The sequence below is a fragment of the Ambystoma mexicanum genome, chromosome 4p (assembly GCF_040938575.1).
Source record: "Ambystoma mexicanum isolate Mex_15411 chromosome 4p, UKY_AmexF1_1, whole genome shotgun sequence".
NCBI classification, from domain to species: domain Eukaryota; kingdom Metazoa; phylum Chordata; class Amphibia; order Caudata; family Ambystomatidae; genus Ambystoma; species Ambystoma mexicanum.
In genome coordinates, this window is record NC_090927.1 from 744,279,163 (window position 1) to 744,302,252 (window position 23,090).

Here is a 23,090-nt window from a genome sequence, read left to right on the forward strand (position 1 = left end):
CCTGTATTATTTCAGAATGAAAGTACTTCTGATTCTTCAACCTCCATTTCATTTATTCCCCCAACATCACGAAGACCTGATCGAGTGAATCCTATTATAACTAGAGAGTCACCTTTGGAAAAATCCCCAATTATAATGCTGGAGGTGATGAATATTGCAATTACATCTCTCGCTAAACTGTTCGAAGTGCTTGACTCAAAGGTAAACTTTATTACTGATAACCTTAAAAATACCGTTATATGGCAAAAAACGATTGCTGATTCCCTGGCCCAAAGGCAAGTGCTTCATGATAAAGTTGCTCTGACATCTTTAAGTCAAATACTGGAAACTGTAACCCTATTGAAAGTGACTATTGATCAGATTGGGTCACAATGCACTCGTTGCACAACTAATAAGTCCAAATCGTGCTCTAAGGTTGTTGTCCCCTTAATAGAGGGAATAATTCGTGAAATTTCTGTTGAAGTCCCTATCACAGTACCCTCAATACCATTGGAACCAATAGTTGAACTACCCACGGTTTTTCCGCTAAAGACATCTTGTATAGTAGAAAATGCGCCGGTACAGAAAGAAGCCTATATGATTTTTGATAAAAATAATAAGAAACATGGATCTGAATTTATAAGATCTATTAAGAAAACAAAAAATCAAAAAACTAAGAGAGTTCCATCTACTGCTAACACTAAACAGTTTATAAAATCGTTTCCAAAACCAGTTAGTGGTTTGAGATTGGTTTCTAATGCTATAACTAAAAAATACACCAATCTAGTACAAGAAAAGAAAAAAAATATAAAAGATGGGGGGAATCACCCGCAGATAAACTTAAACCACTCACCATTAGATGAGTTACTGCAGGTGGTAGAGACTTGTGAAAGTGAGTGCGAGACCTCGCCTGTTGAAGTGCGGGTGACAGCACCATCCAAGCTGGTCTCTGAAAATAACTTTGACCAATGTGTTCACCCATCTAATCACGCAGAAATTAAGAAAGCAGTAGAAGACTATACGAGTCAATTTCAATCAAGTCCAGTTGTATCTCATCCGCTGTCCTCCGTTATGCCCAAAACTTTGATTAAAAGTGCTGAACATATTACGGATCCAATCAGTCTGTTGCCTCAAGATGAAGTATATGCGAAAATTACAAAAAGCGTGCCTGTCACACCAGTTATACCGGTAGTACAGACAAACATCCAAACTGATATTCTATCTTCGATTAAGGACTGTTTGGTGGCCCTAACCTTAGAGCAAAAGACAGTTAAATCTGCTATGAAATTATCTAATTGTAACCTTAGTTACGATTCCTCAAAAATTGCAGATCAGAGAGCGAACTCTAGGAATGTTACATTCAAACTGCCAGAAGCAAATGATAAACCAAATACTATCTTAGAAACATTACACACAGGGAAAGTGACCCCAATGTCCTTGGGGACTGGTAACCAGAAGAAATTGCCCCAACTATATTCAGTATTCCTTAGTTGTCAAGGAGGATCCTTTGCAAAATGTATTATGAACAGGCGAAGTATTATGGAAATATTCTCGGATATCCCAATGTTGGAGTGTCTGGCCTCAGGAGATATTGATTGGATAGAATTTCCTGATGAAAATGACTTAACTGTCTCCTGTCTTTGGATCAAATCGCGTGCAATTTTTAATATTATATGGTCTGCAAGATTGGAGCTTTTTGAGCTAGGATTTAAATTAATTCCTACCCAGGGTGAAAGTCCTTCAATAGAAGACACGCAACACCCAGGAAGAGCGGTGGCTGGGGGACAAATTCCCGCCACCACTCATAAAGAAAGTACGGCTTCTGTAGCTAAGGCTAGTAGTTGTTGTTGCAAGGATGCATAACTAGCCTATGACGAACTGTGTCCCTTGACACAGAAAATTAGAATCTTAAGCTGGAACACTAGAGGTTACAAGCACTTATTGAACGACGTAAATTGTAAATTGAAAGAATTTGATGTAGTGCTTCTACAAGAGACCTGGTTAATGACTTCACCGTCTTGGGACAACCATCACATTCATTTAGTCCCTGCGTTTAAAGGTCAGAAAGGTAGACCAATGTCTGGTTTGGCAATAATATCTGACCTCACTACTATAATCAATGAAGCTGACTGTCCCTCTCCGAATTCCTTTATGCAATGGTCTATAATCTCAATCGGGAATGTAAAAATAGCAATCATCAATCTCTATTGGAATCCCGTAGCTATACTAACCTCTACTTTTATAAAGGATCTTAATACAATTATGGAGAACATTGTAGGCTCTTCTAATATTGCACATGTTATTCTTGCTGGAGATTTAAATATTCATCTCCTCTCTCCAAATAAAAAAGGAAATTCGGAACGGGTCACTCAGTGGTCTTGCTTTGTTAAAACCTGGGATTTGCTAATGTTAAATGGTGCTTATAAAACTGATATTCCAGCCTCCCATACCTGGTTAAGCGGATCACACAAAGCAACTATTGATTATGTTTATGTAGACAGATTGTTATTTGATCAGATCCCAAAATTTGACATTATGCCTACTGTAGATAGTGATCATCTGATGCTGACGTTTGAAATTAGGCTCCATGGTCACAGCAGGAAACAGCAATGTCAACATCAGATAAAAAATTTGAATGTCAATTCACAGCTCACTAGATTACGCTGGACGCATTCTGCCTTGGAAGCGTTAGACAAAGATCTTATGAGAGAACAGTGTTTTCCTTTAGATGCAGCACATGATTTATTAGAATATCATGATAAAATACATATGTTTGCCACTGTTAATACATCTTGTCATAAACTATCTAATAATACGCGCCCTACTCATGTATTCGATCAATTGGTCAGAAATAGAAAGTCCCTATTTAGGAAACAGAAAAGACAGTCATTGCTTCTGTTGACGAAATATCGTGACCTAGCTTTAAGAAAGATAAAGACTGACTATAAAAATTGGATTCGGGCGTATAAAGCTAAGATGTATCAAAAAGACGGTGAGCAATGGCTTCAGGTAGTACAAACGAAAAATACCTCTCAGATCTGGAAGTTAATCAATGCAGGTACAGTGTCATCTCAACTTGCATCTCAAAGCAATGATGTACCTGAAAAGTGTTGGGTCGAATATTTCACAAACATGTATGCTCTACCACAAAATAATTGTCATGATACAACACTGAGATCGGCTAACCTTAGGTTCTTTCTTAAATTCGACCGAGATGACATATTGCTCTATATCAATAGAGCAAGTTCATCTAGAGCCCCAGGGCCAGATAGCCTGTCGAATTATACTCTGAAATTAAATCCGGAACTGTGGGCCAGTATTTTATACTCTTTATTTTTCTCTATCCAAGCAAAGCAATGTATTCCTCCTTCTTGGTGTAGAGCTGTGGTAGTCCCTATTTACAAAAAGGGGAACCGCACGGACCCAGCGAGCTATCGTCCTATAGCACTTCTCGATGCTCCTGGGAAAATCTTTGCCAGAATTATTCTGAGAGACCTAAATATTTGGTCCTCCAAAGAAAATTGTCGTGATCCTTTTCAGACAGGATTTGTTGCGGGCTTAGGTACTGCTATTAACATAACTATACTCAATGCTATTAAAACAGTTTATGCAGTCAAACAACCACCTCTTTACCTTGCCTTTGTTGATTTCCGAGTCGCATTTGACTCTGTTGATCGACAACTATTACTCAACAAACTAATGAATTATGGCTGTCCGTTTTCGCTCATCTCGCTAATAAGGCTACTACACACTAATACTTCAATGCAGGTCAAACTTAACTTAAATGGGCTGTTATCAGAAACTATTCATACAAGACGCGGCCTTAAACAAGGCTGCATTCTAGCGTCAACATTATTCAATTTGTTTATTTTTGATTTGGGTGTCGAATTCTTAAAAGTAATTAACGATGCACCCAAGCTTGGTAATCAGGTTATTGCCTGGCTCTTATATGCCGACGATTTGGTTCTAATTTCACAAAAGCCCAGCGGATTGCAGTTGTTGCTCAATCAGCTGGGATCTTATGTTACCAAAAACAACCTAATACTTAATTTGGAAAAAACCCAAGTAATGGAATTGAAAAACACCAACTTGAAACATTGGAAACATAATGAATGGTTATTACAAGAGCAGAAATTAACTCTAATAAATGAATATAAATATCTTGGCATTATGTTTAGCAATTCAGTCTTGAATAAGCCCCAGCAAAACAGTATATCTGGGAAGCTTCTATCACTGACTTCGCAGGCCAAAATACTTCTAGCCAAGTTTGGCAAATTCTCGTGTAGCCATGTTATAACATTTTATTTACAGAAGGTAATTCCTGTAATTGCCTATGGGGCTGAAACTTGGATTCCCCAAAACCGACTATACTGGGACAGAATTGAAGCTCAATTCTGGAAGAAAGTACTTAATCTCCCTAACTCTACTCCTAATGCCCTGTTACGGTTTGAATTGGGTAATCTTTCGCTACACATACAAGTAGTATGGAAAAGGTGCAGTCTTTTTCGGAAATGTCTTTTGGGTCCGTCGGCAAAGAATGTGCTGGCGACATTGGCGGATTATTTACTTCGCTCTGAACATCTGTTTCCGAAAAAGTGGAGAACCGCAGTTTTTGATGATCTAAATGTGGCAAACATTTCAATAGACTTATTGCTAAATAATCCGAACAGGGCCAAACTAAAGCTGCATCAATATGATTGGCAATACACACAACAAAAATGCCTGGGATTAAAAGACTTCGACAGAACTCGATTTGGTCATAAAAAATTTCGACAGGCAGCCGATTATCTTTTGAAATGTCCTTCATTTAAACTTTGAACTCAAATTTTAAGATTTCGTATGAATCTCTGGCCAACGAATCAGATTTTATTAAGGAGAGGTATAATAAAAGCAGAAGTCGCGCATTGTCGATTCTGCAAAATTGTCGGAATGGAAGAGACTCTTAAACATTTATTGATTGTCTGTGTTTCATTAAAGAAACAAAGAGAAACAATTTTACAAAAACTAACGCACTTGCATTACATAGCTCGCTCTGATAATGGATTGTGGCGTGAATTATTTGCAACATCTAAAATCTCAATAAGAATAGCCACGATGCAGTTCTTAGAATCGGCAATGCAATCAGTTGACCGTTCTTGTATGATGACTCACTATAATAATGAGAACTAACAGCTACTTATTGTGGATTGCTTTATTTATGGTTTTTTCGAGATTTTGCAAACTAATCAATTGAATCTTATTGCAGGTAATATTGACTTACATCTATGCAAGTATGTCTCTTCCTGTGGAGAATTCCGTAAATCTGTTTAATTTTTTATTGCCTTTGATTAATCAAATTAATGTATAATGAGAAAGAAATTATATAGTTGTATATTTTATTGATCTGTAAATGTTTGTTTTGAAAGGTTAATTTAATTTTAACCAACCAAAATAATAAAAAAAAAAAAATTCATTTTAACATATGTTAATGTTAAAGGTATTTGTATAGCGCACCATCACCAACAGAGTTGGTCTCCAGGTGCTCAGACGGATCTCTAAACAAAGAGGTGGGGGTGCGGGGGGTGTGGTTTATAGTAGGTGAAGAGGTTGTAGGAAAGTGAGGTGGTGGTGTCCTGTTGGCAGCTTCAGTTTGGTTTTTACCGTGCGCTGAGCTTCAGTGTGAATATAGGATCAAAGCGAGTCCTCGTGTGCTGTTGCGATCTGTGTTGATTGGTATTTGTTGCGGTGTGGTGAAGTCCGTGCGGTTTGCTGTGGGAGAAGTGGTTGTGTGGCTTTTTGTGTGCAGTTGTATGCAGAAATTTGAGGTTTTGGTTAGTGGGTTATTGTCTCTTCATCCTTGTAGCTTTGTTTTTTTTATTAGGTTGCCTTACCAGTAGGTAGGTTCTCTTACTTTACTGACTGTCTATTTTCTAGGGCGATGGCGTGGCTGGTTCCTAGCAAAGTTATTTGGGTTTATTACACCCAGTTGGGCAAGCATTATCGCCTAGTTCGATAGTGTTATATTATCATTCACCTGCTTCTTTTTATCGATTTACTGTCGGTAGTCCATTGGGTGGTATATTTTCTCTTCCCTTTCCTGACTGTCTATTTTCAGGGGCAGTGGTGAGGCTCGTCCCCAGCTAAGTTATTGAGCTTAGTACACCCGAGAGGGCGAGCATTATCCCTGCTTAGGTAATGGTGTTATATTATCATTCCTGCTCCTTCCTATTTACTCTTGGTGGTCCATTGCTGCCTGTGTTTACAAGGTGGGCCAGGTGTTATTGCTAGTTCATACCTTGCCTTCCTTCCCGATTGATCTGTGGATGTTTTTGGTATGATTCGATGTGGTTTATCTTTTAATTGTTAAGTGGAAACGACGTAGATCCGTATATCCTTACTTCTTTTAAGGGTCGATGGCTTAGGGAATCAGGATAGGTTCCTCTCTCAGCCTAGTTCAGCTGTGTAGGTCCTTATGGGCATTCTTTCTTGTAATGGGGTGAAGAGCCATGATTTGAGGAGTTTCCTTAATTGTAGGTGAGCTCTTGTGTTCTGTATGTTCTTTGGTAGTTCTTTGCAGGTTTTTGGGGCGAGCTGAGAGAAAGGATCCTCCGAGTTTTCTCTTGTTCGATTTGGGTTCCAAACGGATGTCGCTGCTGGATCTGAATGGCCTTGTAGTGTGATGTACGTTTAGTTTTCTTCTAAGGAACTCTGCATCTTGATCGTGGATTGCTCTATGCGTTAGGCACATTGATTTGAACTTGATCCGCTGTTTGATGGGTAGCCAGTGTAGCGTTTTCAGCGCTGGTGTGATGTTCTCTTCGAGGTAGCAGTCTAACTGCCGCATGTTGTATGCGTTGGAGTTTATTTAGGAGTCGGTCAGGCATGCCTAGATATAAACTGTAGTCTAATCTGGACATGATGAGAACGATGCTGGTGGTTGTTGTGTTGCTGAATGAGAGGAATGGTAGGATCTTTTAGCTGCTCGCAGGAGAAAGAAGCATTTCTTGGTTATGGTGTTTACTTGTGGCCCTAGAGTGATTTTGTTGTCCATCAGGACTCCCAGTTTTTTTTTTTTTTTTTACAATCGATAACGGGGCTGTGATTTCACCAAGTTCTGTTGGCCATGGGATGTAGAGGTTGTCTTCTCCGTTTTTTGTGATGATCATTATTTCTGTTTTGCCTGGGTTGAGTTTGAGGTAGTTTGTTCATCCAGTAGTATATTTCATGAAGGCAGTTCTCTATTCTTGAGTTGTCTTCTTGTGAGTATTCCATTTTATATATTATTTGTGTCATCAGCGTAGTTGAGGCCATGTCTTTCAACGATTTTAATTAGCTGTGACAGGTAGATGTTGCATAGTAGTGGTGAGAAGGATGATCCTTGTGGGACTCCACATGACAATTCTCGTGGGCTTGATTTGTAAGGTTTCCTCCATATTGTTTCTCTTCTGTTAGTTAGGAAGGATCTGATCCAAAGTAAGGCGTGGTCGGTGATTCCGAATTCTTCCAGTCTCATGATGAGGATGTTATGGTTCACTCTGTCGAATGCCGCAGAGGTCTAAAAGTATCAGAGCAGTGCTGTTTGAGTCTGCCTTTGCCTTTAGATCATCCCAGATTGAAATAAGTGCGGTTTATGTTGCTCTCATTGGTCTGAAGCCTACTTGTGCCTGGTTTAATAGGTGGTGTTCTTCTATGCATTTGTGGCCTGTTCTACATTGTGTTGCCAGGAGTTTAGCTGGGTAGGGGATGTTGGAGATGGGTCTGTAGTTGTGGAGTTCCTCTACGTTTCCTGCTGTATCCTTGAGCGGTGGTTTGATGTATGCTGATTTGAAGGCTTGTGGCAATCTCCCTTTTGAGATTGATTGGTTGAGGAGTTCCTGTAGTATTCCATTGGTGTACCTTGTGAGTGGATTGATTTGTAGATGTCAGGGGGGCAGGGATCTGCGGGGAAGTCTTGATTTGTTGCTTTGATTTACCAGTTTGATGAAAGTCTCCACTGATATGTGCGGGAAGTTTTGGAGTTTGTTCTGGTGTTCCTTGCATCGGTGGGTGTCTTCAGTGTTGTGGTTGCATGGTCTGTTTTGTATAGTCTGTTGGATGGTCATGATTTTATTTTTGAAGTGGTCTGCACGGTCACTGCATACTTTCTTAGACGGTATTCGAGTGTTGTTGCAGCCGGGTGGGTTTTTAATTTTGTTTTTTATTTTAAATAGTTCTTTTTGTGTGTTTGGTGCTTTGAGGATTCTGTTGTCGTAGTATTTCTTTTTTGCTTTTTGTGTTTCCTTTTTGTCTGAACGGGTATGTTGTTGAAGTTAGAATTTTTTCCGTAATCTTTATTGATCCTCCATTCTAGTTCTAGTTTTCGTTTTTTCCTTTTTATGTCGCCTAATAGTGGGATGAACCATGTTGCTGTTGCTCTTTTGCAGGATGGATTGAAAGGTTTTTCTTTGACGATTTCATCGATTGTTGTGGTGATCCAGTTGTGAAGTATATCTATTTTAGTGTCTAGTTCAGCTTCGCCCATGGTGGTTGTTTGTGGTTTGGTGATCTCCAGTCGTTCCGTTAAGTTGAGTTTTTTTTATGGTTCTCCAGTTTCTTTTCATCATGATCGGTAGTTTCTTGGTTATTGAGAAGGGCAGTGTGATTACGAAGAGGATGATGAGGTGGTCGCTCCAGAGGATCTGAATCGGTGGTGCCATAGTAATTGGTTTTCTGTTGGAGAAGATTGCATCTATTGTATGTCCTGCTGTGTGGGTTGCTCATTTGAGCAGATAGTGTAGTTTCATTGGTGTTAGTTCTTTGGTAAGAGATTTTTGTGAGTTTGTGGTTTCTTCATCGAACCAGATGTTGAAGTCTCTGAGGATAATCAGGTAGTTACGCTTGATTGCTAGGTTGGTGATTGCTTCTATGAAATTGTCTACGAAGCCTGCATCATACGTTGGTGGTCTGTATACCAGTATGAATTTCAGGTTTGTTCTCGGATTTGTTGATAGACGTAGGATTATGGATTCGCCTTTGTTGATGTTAAGTGGGTCTTCCGCTTTAATTTCCAAGTGTTCCTTGTGGATGATTGCCAGTCCACCACCTCTTTTGGTTTTCCTGTTTACTTGGATGCACTTGAAGGTATTGGGCAGGCAGTTATTGAGGGTGATCTTGTAGTCCTCATCTAACCATGTTTCGGTTACGAAAAGGATGTCGATACCTCCGTCACTTGGGTCTTAGATTTTGGTGGCAAGTCGTATATGGTTATAAATACAGAAATATGTTACATAATTCTATGTTTATAAAAGATGGTTTGAAAAGTACACAAACCACAGTAAGGTACGCACACAAATATATACCAGATATATATTTGTGTGCGTACCTTTCTATGGTTTGTGTACTTTTCAAGACTTTTTTAAACATAGAAATATGTAACATATTTCTTTGTTTATAAAAGATGGCTTGAAAAGTACACAATTCAATCCATATTTTATAAAGCTTCGACGACGGACAAAGCCTGAGGCGTCTTTGTCCTTTGGCAATACTTTATTGAAGATGGATTGACTTATTTACTTTTAAAGCCATCTTTTATAAACCTCAAAATATGTCACTCAGTCCTCCGGTTCGCTGATGGGTTAAAGACACCTCAGTGACCTGGGGAGGGGTGGGGGAAACAAAAGGACAGTAACTTCTTCAGGTGACTCGTTGTGCAAGGGGTCACCAGAGGAAGTTACAGTGACTGACAGAAGTGCCTATGGCTGGCTGGCTGGCACTTGTCAGTTTGCCTTACTTAATGGTGGGCGCATCTCCCGCCAGGGCCCCTGGTTTAGCTGCATTTTTTGGGCATTGCAGGGGCCCATCCCCGGGTGGCCGCGGCCCACTTACAGCACTGCTCCTTGCACACATGCCTACATAATGAGCTAACACGCAACACCCTTTAATACTGCTAGCTTCAGAAAAGGTTTCCCTTGCCTCTCTCTGCCTAACAAAATGCAAGTGTGCACATCAGCCCCTCCCCTTAGATTTGAAAGAACACTTAACATTGTTATGTTCGCTCACATCTGTGGGAAGGGGGCTGATGTGCGCATTTGATTTTCTTAAGGCAGAGAGGCGACAGACACCTTTCTTGAAACTAGCAGCTTTCAAGTTTTGCTTCTGCACCAACACAGTAGGTAGTTTAGCTCAATGGTGTTGCGTGCCTCCGGGTTAATTCTAGTGCTGTTTCTGGGGCAGGAGGGTTCTGGCTCATCACAGCGAACCGCAGAATCGCCATTGTTGAAGTTGTTGTAAGGGACCATCCAATCTGATGTAAACTCGCCTTTAGATGACACTGTTGTTAACCAAGACCCAGATCACAGCAAAAGGGTTCCGTCTGCTGAAGCAGCCATCCTTCTAGGCTCCTTGAAGATTTTATTACATTGCCATGCCTCTTTTCAAGCCCCTCTTCGGACCCCCCTTAAATGTTCTGCTTTAAAATATGAACGCTTTGCATGATAGTTTTCTGCTTCTTGAACTGTTATCGAAACCAGCCTGGTGGTCCGCCCGTCGCCTGGACCTGATTGACTTGTCTGTATGCATGTGGTAAGAAGTGAAAAGCTTTCCACGAGGTATGATGCACTTCATCTGGTGGGATTTTGAGAACAATCCATCGACCCTCAGACCTAGGCTTTTTCGGCTCTACAGGACACAGATGCTCTTGAGTTAGCAGAGGGCTCTTTCCATCCATCGGTCATGACGTGCTCAATTTTTAGCAGCTTTCTCTGCCATCCAAAGAAATTTGCTTCTAGTTCCAACAGCCGGAATAGTGCTGGCAATGCGACACCTCCACATACACAAGACACAACGGTAAGGGCCTGCGCTCGCTTCACGGAAGTTCTGCCATTTAAATACTGTTCACTTTTAAACTCCGTGAGATATTTGTTGCCCTATTGATTTTGTGGCCTTTTAGTATAAATTTCAGCTGGCGCTTTATTATGTGCCTCCCTGCACATCTTAAACCCCAAATTGTGTTCTTAGTTCCTGAACAACTATATTGGAAGTATTTCTTCCATTTCGCCTCCTTGCAGGCCCTGTCCCCGTGTGACTCGCTGTATAAATGTGTACTACCGAGAGGCCGCACAGCAGATGTGTCGGCAGCGCACCAAAGGCGCACTTAACCTGGCATACCCGTCCGGGCCTTGGTGGGCCAGGCGCAGAAAAGAATACCCACTGCTTCCGTCTGGTTTACTCACTCTTTCCTTCAACTAGCTCCCCCTGCCACCAAGCTTCCTACTTATCTTACTACTGCTGTTAAACATTCCCATCTTTCAGTGATGACAGAACCTGCTGGGTTAACTGCTTCTTGCGCAACACATATTCTCTGGCTGCTCATGCTTCCAACTGTTTTGATTTATTACAGGACTACTGACCAGAACTTTGCTTGCTCACTGAAACCTGGGCTCCAGGATTCCTCTCGCCCTGCTCTGGTTCACGCAATCTGTGATGGTTATGATATCCAGCACTCTGACAGGATTTCCAAACAACCTGGGGGTGGCTTGGCGCTTACATTTCTTATTAAATAATCTTGCACCCTATCTTCTTGTGTTCATAGCATTGAGATGGAAGCCATGTTTATTTGGATCTCCATTTCAGCCTCCCGTACCCTTAACTGGTATAGTTCTCCCCCTTACCATGACCAATCGTTCTGTGCTGCTTTTCTGGAATTTGCCGTCAAACTTTTGCATCTTTTTTCTGATTTATTGCTATTAGGTGATTGTAATTTACACTGCTTGCAGCCATCTGTCATTGCGCAAGATAGCTTTCTGTTGGCTATGAACGATCTTCTTAAACAGTTAGTTACGGGGCCCACCCTTAACTTGGGTGCCACACTAGACCTGGTTTTCTCCCCACCTTCTCAGGCTAAAGTGTTTCCTTTTTACCCGTCCCTTGGACTGACCATATGATCTTACCATTTGCTTTTTTTCTCCACCCTCTCTCTCGCCCCTCCGGTTTACGTAGTCCCCCGAAACGAAGATGGAATGCTAGTTCATTGGTATTATTCCGGATGAGGTTTTAACGATGTGTTCCTCCCTCAACTCTATTGACATATCCTCTATCTCTCCAACATTAATTACTGTAGCCTATCATTTAGCTCCTCTTCTTCCATCTAAACCGCAGACTCGCCCTTCTGAGCCTTGGTTTTCCTCTCATGTTGCCAAACTCAGTCTTTGCCGTCATCAGGATGAACAACGTTGGAGCACCAATTATTGCTCTTCTGCTAAATCGTTTTTTCAGCAAGCTACACTGATGGGCCATCTTTGAAGCAAAGTACAACTTTTTACAGGCCAAATTGCGTCAGTTCTCAAACAATCCAAGGAACTCTTTAAAACTGTACACTCTCTCTCCACCAGGGCTTCTCTTTCTGCTTCTGTGACGTCCTCACAGGAGCTATGCAATACTCTGTCAGCCTCTTTCATCACAAAAATGTACACTATTTGTCAAAAAAATTGCCAACTCATTGCCAGTTTCTGACCCAATTTGCAATTTCCTTACCTCCCTATTGGTGAACAGTTCTTGGTGCGCTTTTCCTTATTTTGGGCCAAAAGACATTTTTCAGGCCATTTCCAAACTTACGTCAGCCTCCCCTTTGGATACCATCCCACTCTCTGTAGTGGAAAAGTGCATTGTAGAAATTGCTCCTTTGCTCACCAAGACAGTGAACCATGTTTTGCTCACTGGCTTTATTCTCCCGGTTCTGAAGCACACCCTAGTCCTCCCCTCTTGAAAAAGCCTTACCTGGACTCTTTTTCCATCTAACTATCGTCCTATTTTGCTCCTTCCCCTGTTGATGAAAACCCTTGAGTCTGGTTACCCCTCTGCTTTCTTCCTTCTTGGAAGAATCCTCTTTGACCCTTTCCAGACCGCATTTCGACCTGGGCTGGGTACTGAGACTGTCCTGGTTTCGGCCATGGACGACCGGGCTATGCTTACTGACCAGGGGGGTGTCGGTGCTCTGATCTTGCTCAACTTATCAGCGGCATTCGACACAATCTAGCATAACATCTTGATTGAAAGGTTGATAGATGTGGCATTTCTGGCCCTGTGCTGGCCTTCTTCAAAACTTTCCTTGCCAACTGTTCTCAGTCTTTCTCTCTCTGCCTCCCTTCCGGTCCACCTCTGTTTCTGTTGCCTGTGAGGTCCCCCAAGGCTCTGCTCTGTCACCTATTCTCTTTGTCTATATGCAGCCACTGGATATACTCATCCAATTCTTTGGCCTCCGCTGTTGCATCTACACAGATGATACCCAGATTGTGGTGCCCCTCAATCATGCCTTTTATGAGGCCTCAGCCAATATCACCAACTGCCTGATTGCGGTTGGTGACAGGATGAGCCGTAATTGGCTTAAATTGAATAGCAATAAGACTGAGTTCTTAATAGTGGGAGCTCCCTTGTGGACCTCAGTCTGGACATCGGAGCTTTGGCCACCCTCCATTGGTCCAAGCCCTAAATCTGTTACCGTTGTCATGGACCTTGGAGTTGAGATCTCGACCACCCTCTCGATCGATGGCCAGGTTAGCTCTGTCGAGGAGGCTATTTTAAGTTCAAAATCGTGCAAACAGGTCTTCCTTTTTTGCCCCTTGACATGCAGGCCCCTGTGGCAGCGTCCTCTGTTTATGATTCTCTGGACTACTGTAACTCTCCTTGTCTCAGCCTGCATATATACTCCACTGGCTCCAGATACTTCAGTACACTGTAGACAAAGTGGTTACTTGTGTCTGTATGCGGGATCATATCTCCCCCACTCTGCGCCACCTTCATTGGCTCCCTGTTAACCAGCAAATTCAATTGAAGTCCCTCTGCATTATTCACCAGACTTTTTACGGTTTTGGTGCTAAGTTTTTGCAGAAAAGGTTCTGTTGGTAAATACCATCTAGAACCCTGATCCAGGTCCCTAGGTTTTGTCGGGCCAGGATCGGCGGTCATGCTTTTTCAGTGTCTGCTGCGGTTCTATGGAACAAGCTCCCACACTATCTCTGTGCTATTGATTATCATCTTCTGTTTCGGCACCACCTCAAAACCCTTCTGTGTTAAGTTTCCTATATTGTGTTTGCTATTTTTTTGTTCTCTTTGTGTCTCCCTCCCATTAGCACCATGATGCCTCCGGGTGTTAGTGCGCTCTACAAGTAGGGTTAACATTACAAGCAGATTTGTATGCCATCTCATGCTCTCTGAAATCTTGCCATCATTCTTATATACATTAAAGCAAAATATCCCTGACACTCATTTGACAGTCAACATGCCTAATGTTAGGAAAGATTTGCTTTTTGCAACCTTCCCGCCATCATTTTGTATGGAACACCATTCTTTTTGCTCTATTTTTATCCTGCCATTACTTTTTGAAGGGCAGTAACGCCTTCAGCTTCACTTCCTTTTTGGTCATTGTGAAGGGGAAATGGATTCTTTCAGACTAACAGTACCAGGAAACGCTGTTTCCCTTTGGAATTAGTGTATTTTTAACATTGCACACAGCACTTTAAAGTGCAGTGCATTGGGGATGCTTTTGTATCACCCTAGCTTCTTACACATGGGATTGTTGGTTACTTTTATGTGTGCCTAAAGATAAGATGGTGGCAGCAGTTACATTTCTACTGTTTTTGCTTTTTTTGGTGTGCACTTTCTCCTTTAACTCATTTGGCTAGTAAATATGACTTGTTCCCTAAAATGGCTGTGCCACGTGATTTTCGCGCATTCTGTGGCTTTAGTGTTTGGCCTTCTTCCTGACTTGCCATATCAGGAAATCCCTTATTCGGTTTTATACTTGCCCAGGAAAGCTGTCTTTTTCTCAGGCTTGTGTGTGTGTGTGTGTGTGTGTGTGTCCCCAGCCCAAGGAATGGGGCTGGGACTGTCTAGGCCCAGTACACATCAGTGATGCCAGAAGTCTAGGTGTGAGATAAATGTGAAACCAGTAGTTGTCCCTGGTTGGACACCCACTGTCTGTTTCCATGGTGCAGATTATTAGGGAGAATTCTCATTTATGGCTAATTTCTCTCACCTAGTGAGTCCCCCAGCAGCTTTGCTGGACTTCTGGAGTTTATTTATTTCCACTTGGTAAGAGTGAGAGCTTTTCCCCCACTGTTACCTGGGTTTTGCTATGTGTTTCTACCTGTTTTTATGATTGTGGACTCTGAAGTACACCACTTCAGTAGCCCCCTTTTTGTGTGTCACACAACACCTTCAGTGCTGTGGTACAGGGTTGTCTTTGAGACTTCCCTCGACTCCATTTCTGAGGCGACTACTGTCCCCCAGAAAAGGGTAAAGTTACCATTAACTTTACTTAGTCAATCTACCACAGATCCAGTACACCCCATCTTCTGTGGAGTACTGGAAAGGGTTAACTCGTATCCCTTTATCTGTACCTCCTAGAGCATTGTCTCGCTCTTTTAACATTTAGACTTGGCTGGTGGCAGTGGTATCTACACTAACCTTTCCACCGTGATTATATTATATAAACGTGGTACTGTTCTTGGCTATTATATTAGACTCGAACATAAACCCGCTTGACCAAATCGTCTTTCTTTTGGCTCCGGTTGGGTTTATTCGCCATTTCTTTTTGTTAAAGACCTCCTTGTGTTTTACTTTGCGTGGCAAACTAGGTTCGCCTTCTTTGTTCACTGTCTTTTGGCGGGCTTCTGCTCAGAAGCCCTCCTCAAGGCGCCTGGGTATCTAGGTGGGCTGAATGTGAGGGAGGGGTGTAGTCACCCCCTGCACAGGGGATCCTAGGAAACCCAAGTCGCACTTTGTCATGATTGGCCAGGGTAGTTGTCGGGGCTGGACAAACCCCCCTGCTGGGTGATTGACAGCCAGGCTGCATGAATGGGTTTTTTCTTTGCATAAAAGGCAGGTCTCTTGGGCTAGAAGTCAGAGAGTCACCACTGGAACTACAAGGAACCGAAGAGAAGCGGAGAGAACGTCGGCTACTGCAACTACCCCGTCCCAGTGAAGCCCTGCTGCAGTCCTGAGCAATCTGCCCTTTAACGACTCAGAGAAGATCCAGTCCGGAGTCTTCTTCCCTTGAGCTTGGCGGGGATAACCAGCTCATCTTCTACAGCCAGAGGATCCTCTTCCGTGGTCGAAATCGCTGAACACTGCTGTAGTGGTCCAGATAGCCACCTGAAGAGCCTCTCCTGTTTTTAAGGAGCGCACCTTTTATTCCTTGTCGCTGCTGCAGGCTTCATCCCTGTGTGGTGCAGACCCCCTTCAGACGACGTCCTTCACAACGAAGCTCCAGGAATCGTGGGTCTGCGGGAAACCAACAGGAACTAGCTGCACCACTGGAACAAGGTACTGTGTTCTGTTGAGGAAACTGGGTGAATCCCTTTTTCTTCATTTCCAAGGCTTGCCCTTGTCTTCCCTCCTTCTTATAACTTTTGCTTCCGAACAGTGACAATATCGAAGTACTTTTGGCTACGTTGAATCGTGAACTGTCTGACCGTGTGATCTTCGGCAACTGGCCCCAGTGTCTTTCTACCCTGGCTGCTGCCCTTTGACTATTGATCTCCTGTCTCTGAGTGTTTCTTGATTCTGCCTGCCTAACCAAAATATTGCCTTTGATTTTTGCCTCCAATTCCCTCTGGGTATCTCAGGTGCTAAGTGTGTTTTTGCCCCAGTAGCATTTCATGTCACGGATACGCGTTTGTTTAGTAGACCGAACTGTCAAAAAGTGTTCGCAATCGTATTTGTGGTAACTTGTTTTGTTCATAACACCGGTTCATTCAAACGCAGGGTACTTCCCTTGAGACTTACTGTACAAAGTAAATTGGTTAGTTGTAATATATTTAACATGTGGTTTTTATTGAAGTTTAATACAAGTGTTCTGTTTATAACGAATAGTTTAAAATAAATGTACTTATATTTTTCTACCTGAAACCTTGAGTCGTTTGCTTGTGCCACAGTAATTGCGGTCCCTTTGTGTAATCTCTGCTACTGCTCATATACTCTTGAGATAAGCCTGGCTGCTCCGCCACTGCTACCACTCTGACATAGTAGTACAGGCTTGTACACAAGGTAAAACTTGTATTGCCACCTGTAGTCTTAATTGTGTGTAGTGGTCCCTAAGGGCACTGCACGGGATTCTGCCTAACACAGATCATTACCATTGGTGGGCTTGAACTTGCTTCCAGCTCGAATTTGGGATAAGAGGACGACTCCTGCAACCATTTCTTCAGATATATAAGTTGGAGCCAAGAATCCCTTGAAGAGGAGCAGCCTGCTGAAGATGAAGATCCAATGAAGACTACTGAAGTGGCCCAGCATCCCTTCCTGTACCCACCTTGCAAAGCTCTGCTCGATCTCCAATGACTCCGAGTGGTTCTTCTACCTTTGGACTAATACAACCATCTAATCTCAAGGCCTTCTCGAGGATCCAACTTTGCAGAGCTTTGGGAAGTGTCCCGGCACTGCCCGGTGGACTGACCAGTTGTCTCGTGGGCTACCGCGCTAGAACAGTCATTCTGCGTTCACACCCAGAAATTTGGTTTTAATCAGCTTGTGCCATAAGTTGCCTTCTGGAATTTAGAACAGGTAATGTGACAGCGACTGGACGGACACCTATATCCACCTGCAAAGAATGATCATCGCTGGAATGCGTCCAAGTGTCCTGAGGATGTCTGCATCAGTAGTTTTTGCATTTCTTCGCCGATGCAATCCCCACCGATCTTCATGAATAAATGAAATGCTAAATGCTTTAACAATCATTTAGAGGGTCTACCCTAAAAGATCACAACTATGATTCATGCCAATTTCCCCATGACTGTCCAATTAGACCACCTACTACGTTCCAACAGTAGACCGGTGGAGTTTGTGTAATATGACCATATAGGTCTTGAACTGGCCTTGAAACACTTTTTGCTCTATAGGTGCATTATACATAATCCTGTTCAGAATTTTGGTGGCCCTCTGACCTTGGTTAAGAAAATGTTAACCCCTTAGTACTCCCTCTAGGTGATGTATATAGCGTACATGGTCTACAAGTGTATTAAGCCTACTGTGCACAGGAGTTTGTGGTGCTTACTGTAACTATTCATGTTTTGGCATCCTGTGTCCTGATTAGGACTATGTAAATGCACCTTTACTGTTGTGTACAGTTCCCTTTTACTTCTTACACTTTAGCATTAGAATGTAATGTGCCTACCACCAGTTATTGGGCATGCAGTTAGCTTTAGAGTGAGACGATTCCGTCTATGGTCCTTTAATTTTGTTATTCATGCACTGTGTGCATGTTATTAAATCAGCACCTAATAACAAAAAAACGCCATTGAGTGGGCTTGAACCACCAACCTGTCCAGGCCTTGCAAATACCACTAGACCTGCAGGGTGACTTCCTTCATTTACATACTCGCCCCATGGTGACGGGTAAAAAAATATTTAACTGCGCTTTCTGTAAAAAGGTGCACGTCATCGTAATGTACACTTCATATATGGTGCAATGCTGCCATGCAGCGGAACAGTTCTTTGCCATTTACTGCCCGTAAATGGCAAACAACCCACTGCCGTGAGTTTGACTCAAACACAGGTGTGTACCATTGCAGACAGTGTGCTTTCTAAAAACCTGATAAGTTGCTACACCTGCCAAGTGTGCCATTGATTAAGCATCATTTAAGCAGTTGATGCAATAGATGTATCTCCAAAGTGTCAGACTACTTTATCAAATCACCAGTGTAATCCTTCATGTGCGCTTGCTGTTTGATCGGCAATAGAATGGCAGATCTTAACATTGGGTGTTTTGTGTTTACAGGGCAAGAGTTTGATTAATATTAACAGCATTATTTCCTTTGTTTAAGGCATTGTTCACAGCGACTTGAAACCTGCTAACTTTTTAATAGTGGATGGTATGCTTAAATTAATAGATTTTGGCATTGCAAATCAATTGCAACCCGACGTTACCAGCATTGTTAAAGATTCTCAGGTAATGTATGCTTTTTATTTCTGCTTTTACTAATTTAAAAAATGTCTAGCTCAAACTTAAAATATTTTCACATCTTTTAAAAATATGCAGTAAAAGTACGTCATCAACCATTATATTGAACATTTACTGGAAGACCCAATATTGTCAAGTGAACTTGAATCTTTTTGCGTGAGGGAAGAGATCTGTCACAGCTTTTCTCTCAATTCTTTCCTTTTATTAAAGGTACACCTTACTGTTCTCTGGTTCTATGTGTTCCCAACTGTTATGCTTGCCTGTTAGAGAGGGTTTCCACAACCCTGTGGTGAGTAACATGTATCCTACAGCTTCGAGACAGATTTTCATCCAAAAGATAGGCCAAAATCATTCTTTGGTGTAACGATGATCAAGGTTCAACCACCAAAAGCAAGAGCGACCGCCATGGACTCATCCCAATGTTAGAACGTCAAGGTCGGTGGTTCGGAGGTACCAAATAGGGTATGCAAGCAAGCTCTAAAGACCCTGCAAGACTGGTCTAAGGACCTGGAGGGAGATAAAACTGTAGTTCTCTAGGATGGGGATACAGCATGGTTCCACATGCTCATCAATATTCACTGTCTGGCTTTGAATCCTCGGTAAAAGAAAAAAACATTTCACTTTAGCTTTAAAACTGTATTTCTCCTTTAAACCAATCACTGTCCTCTGGGTCATACTGACCCCATCCAATGACAGTCCTCTTCCTAAACTCCACCCCTGGTAGACATCTTCAGAGCTTTACTGCACTCTTCAGTGTTGGGAGTCCTCTTTTTACATTCTGAGCAATTTTTCAAATTTCAAGTGTTTTTTCGACAAATCTTGAGTAGATTTTGACCGATTTCTTTTTTCTTTTTGTGTTATCGTTCGACCCAAGGTCGATTACCGGCAGTGGGGGCCTGATATCGGCAAAGATCATACTACATCGTGGATCTTTTAACGAGTTTCGAGAAGACCTACTTCACCCCTTTCCACCATGACCGAAGAAGAGAGTTGCCTCTTCAAACTCTAGGCAAAGTGTGGATTGAGGAATGTGTATGTCGAAGATCGACACAAATGTCTGTATTGGCTGCATCTGGACCATGATGGGGAGGGATGCGAGGTCTGCCGGGGATTTTTGAAAAAGACAAAGAAAGACCGCCACAGCAGGCTGGCGGTTGGTTAAAATCTGGTTCTGACCCTGCTTCAGGGCATGGCCTTTTTCCCCCCCAGGACGGGCCAGACCCAAAAATGAACTCCCTCGGAAAAGAGGTTCATGTCCTTTGAGGATGCTCCGCCTCCGGGGGTCCAAAAGGCAGCCAGACTGCACAGTGTTGATCCAACTGGGTTTGGCGCAGCTGTGGGTCCCAGCATGGGAAGGACAAGGTCGCTGTCACCAACTTCTTCTACAGCAAGCCTACTGGTGAGGGGTGCTTACCATCTGCGGATAAGACATCAAAGGAAAGATCGAAAGGTGCCCCTTCGCAGCCATCCCCACCCCCCTCAGCAGGGCCATCCTCATCGGCAGGTCAACTGGCCAGAACAACTTCGTCATCGACTTCCTCAAAGGAACCTACTACCCTGCCGATAATCTCGTTGGCTGGCCACGAAGGTGCTGTACACGGTCATGACAGCTACTCCTAGAGTGTCACTGCCACCAAGGTGTGAGGCAGCTGCTTCGGCGCCTGCAAATGGGGGCAGCTCCCCTGACTCCTCTGCCCCAGAAGTCTCCGGAGAGGGGAAGGGGTAAAGCTCCTACCGTCCCTAAGAAGGGTACGGACCAGCGGGCTGCCCCGGAGAAGCCTGTGCAGATTTATGCCATCTCGGACGAGGATAATCTGCCTGAAGATTATTATTCGGACTATGCGGGGGGGTCCCCCACGGAGGGCATCGGGTTCACTGCTTCGCCAAAGAAGGCCTATCTGTCCTGAACCTCCACCGCTCCTTCCTTCCACGCCTCAACCGAGGGACATGGCCTTGGGCACATTAACAACGCTGCATGCGCTGGTCTCGGAAATCCAGCAGAGACTGCTTCCCACACCGGGCACTGCACCATCTAGGAGCCCTCCAAGATCGCTGTCTGGGAGTCCACCCCAGCGCAAGGCAAGGGACCTACCCGGCCCAAGCTGTCAATCGACACCTCAATCTTGGGATTTGACTCTGACTGGGGGTCCGGCAACACGCGCGGCTATGGTGACGGACACCAACAAGGCAGATGACTTCGTACCAGCACACTGGGGAACCATTGGGCGAGGATGAAACCCCATCTACTGGATGAGGTTGGCTTGTTTCACGCTATGATGTCCAGGGCCTCAGCAGGAGACAAAAACAGAAGGATTCCTTTACCAACAATGGGAATCCAGACAAAATACCATAATTTCAGTACCTTGCTGGACGATATCTGGGAGGAGGATTTGGCCTCAATGATGACCCCGAGCACTGTGCCGCCCAAGCGGGATAGACTCAAGAAAAAATACAGAGTCCCGGCTCCCAAGGGCATGAGGTCCCAGCCTTCACCTGACTCTGGGGTCTCGGCTGCTGCAAGATAACTATAGGCGAACCCGTCTTCGTCCATGGTGCCCCCGGACCAGGAGGGAAAGAAGCTGGACGCGATGGGAAAGAGGATCATCTACACTGCTGCCAGCACCATTAAAGCCGCTAACGCCCCGGCCATTTTATCCCGCTATAACTGGGAGCTATGGTAAAAACTAGGCCCTATTCTGGCCTTGTTAGCTGATAAGAAAGTGGAAGGTCTGGAGCTGTTACAGGAATGGGAAGTGGCCTCGGAACATGCCATTACAATGGCAGTAGACCTCGCAGACAAAGGTTTCTGGCAAGTGGGCAACAGTGTCTCTTCAGTGGCAGGGATGGCTCAACACCACCAACTTCAGACCGGACGTTCAGTCCAAAGTGTTGAACATGCCGTTTGATGTTGATAACTTCTTTGGCAAGACCGTTGACAAGACTCTACAGGTGTTCAAAACAGACATGGAAACGGCATGTTCACGGAGTACCCCGCAGCAACGTCAGACGTCGTCCATTTGTTCCTTGAGAGGAAAGTCCGACATGTCCTCGAAGGGATATAACACCCCTTATCGACACCCTTCCAGCTACACGCCTCGAGGTGTAAAAAAGTAGCTCACAGGCATACGACAGCAGAGGCGTCTCCCGCGGGGCAGGGCCCCAACACCGAAACAGGCCTGAACCAGCCATGGACTCTGGCCCCCACTTGTGCACCCCAGTGGGAGGCCGGCTGGCGAGGTTTGTCACCGTGTGGAAGACCATCACCACTGACAGATGGGTGCTCAACACTCTCGGACAGTGGCACACCGTGGAGTTTCAACACAGGTGTTTGCGTGTTCCCCCTGTGGCTTGACAAGAAAAGAATGTGACACATCTGCTGCATGAGGTCCACACCATGTTAAAAAAAGGGGATGATAGAGCCAGTAACCCAGCGCCTCTGGGGCTCCGGAATGTACTTCAGATACTTTCTGGTCCGAAAGAAGACAGGAGGGTTGTGAAGACTGGAGGGGGATGTCTGTACTCCTGCTCTCTATGTGGCAGCGGAGAGGCACAGAGGACCTCAGCCTCAGCAAAGATTCTCTATTACGGTAGCAATGGACAAGCAATCGAGGCCTAGCTTCTCAGGAGGTGATGCGGGCTGGTTCTTAAGTACAGTGTAGTCCCCAAGCACCCACAAAGGAATGTCCACACACTGTATTAGTTAAAACATAGTCTTTATATAAAGTTCAAAGTTATATACACAATCACAATAACTCACTTTGTGCTCAGTAAATCTACAATGGCAAATATATACAGTTCTGAGTGGTACCAGAATTATTATCAGATCTTATTTAAAGTGTATCAACTATACTCTGGTCAAATGTCACACAAATCAATTAATAAAGGTAACAAACAATAGATATAGGAGGGAAAGCAGTTGGTTAGAACAATTGGCAAAATACTGGCCCCGTTACCTAGACACAGTTCTGTGTGGAGACCCCGCCCCTCCCAACCTGGGTAACCTGTAAAATAAAGATATGCTACAAGCCCAGTCCATATATTGTTCAATGAGTCTTATTCCCTTCTAAAAAATGTCTACCACCCCAAAGTACCTGAAATAGGAAGAGGCGTGCGGGGGACGTCGATGTCGATAGTTCAGGACCGCAAAGAGTTTGTGAAGAAATGTGGTCCAGCAAGGATGTCAAGTCGTCCGGCATCT

The 23,090-nt window shown here is 43.6% G+C and overlaps 1 protein-coding gene across 6 annotated transcripts in view; it reads left to right on the forward strand.

Annotated features, from left to right (window-relative positions):
* Positions 1–23,090, forward strand: part of TTK (TTK protein kinase) — a 1,085,566-nt gene that overhangs the window by 715,977 nt on the left and 346,499 nt on the right. For all 6 annotated transcript variants that reach the window (XM_069606303.1, XM_069606306.1, XM_069606304.1 and 3 more), the window contains one exon: positions 18,756–18,880. In XM_069606303.1, coding sequence (XP_069462404.1) covers positions 18,756–18,880 — 125 coding nt within the window. The remainder of the gene's footprint in view (positions 1–18,755; positions 18,881–23,090) is intronic.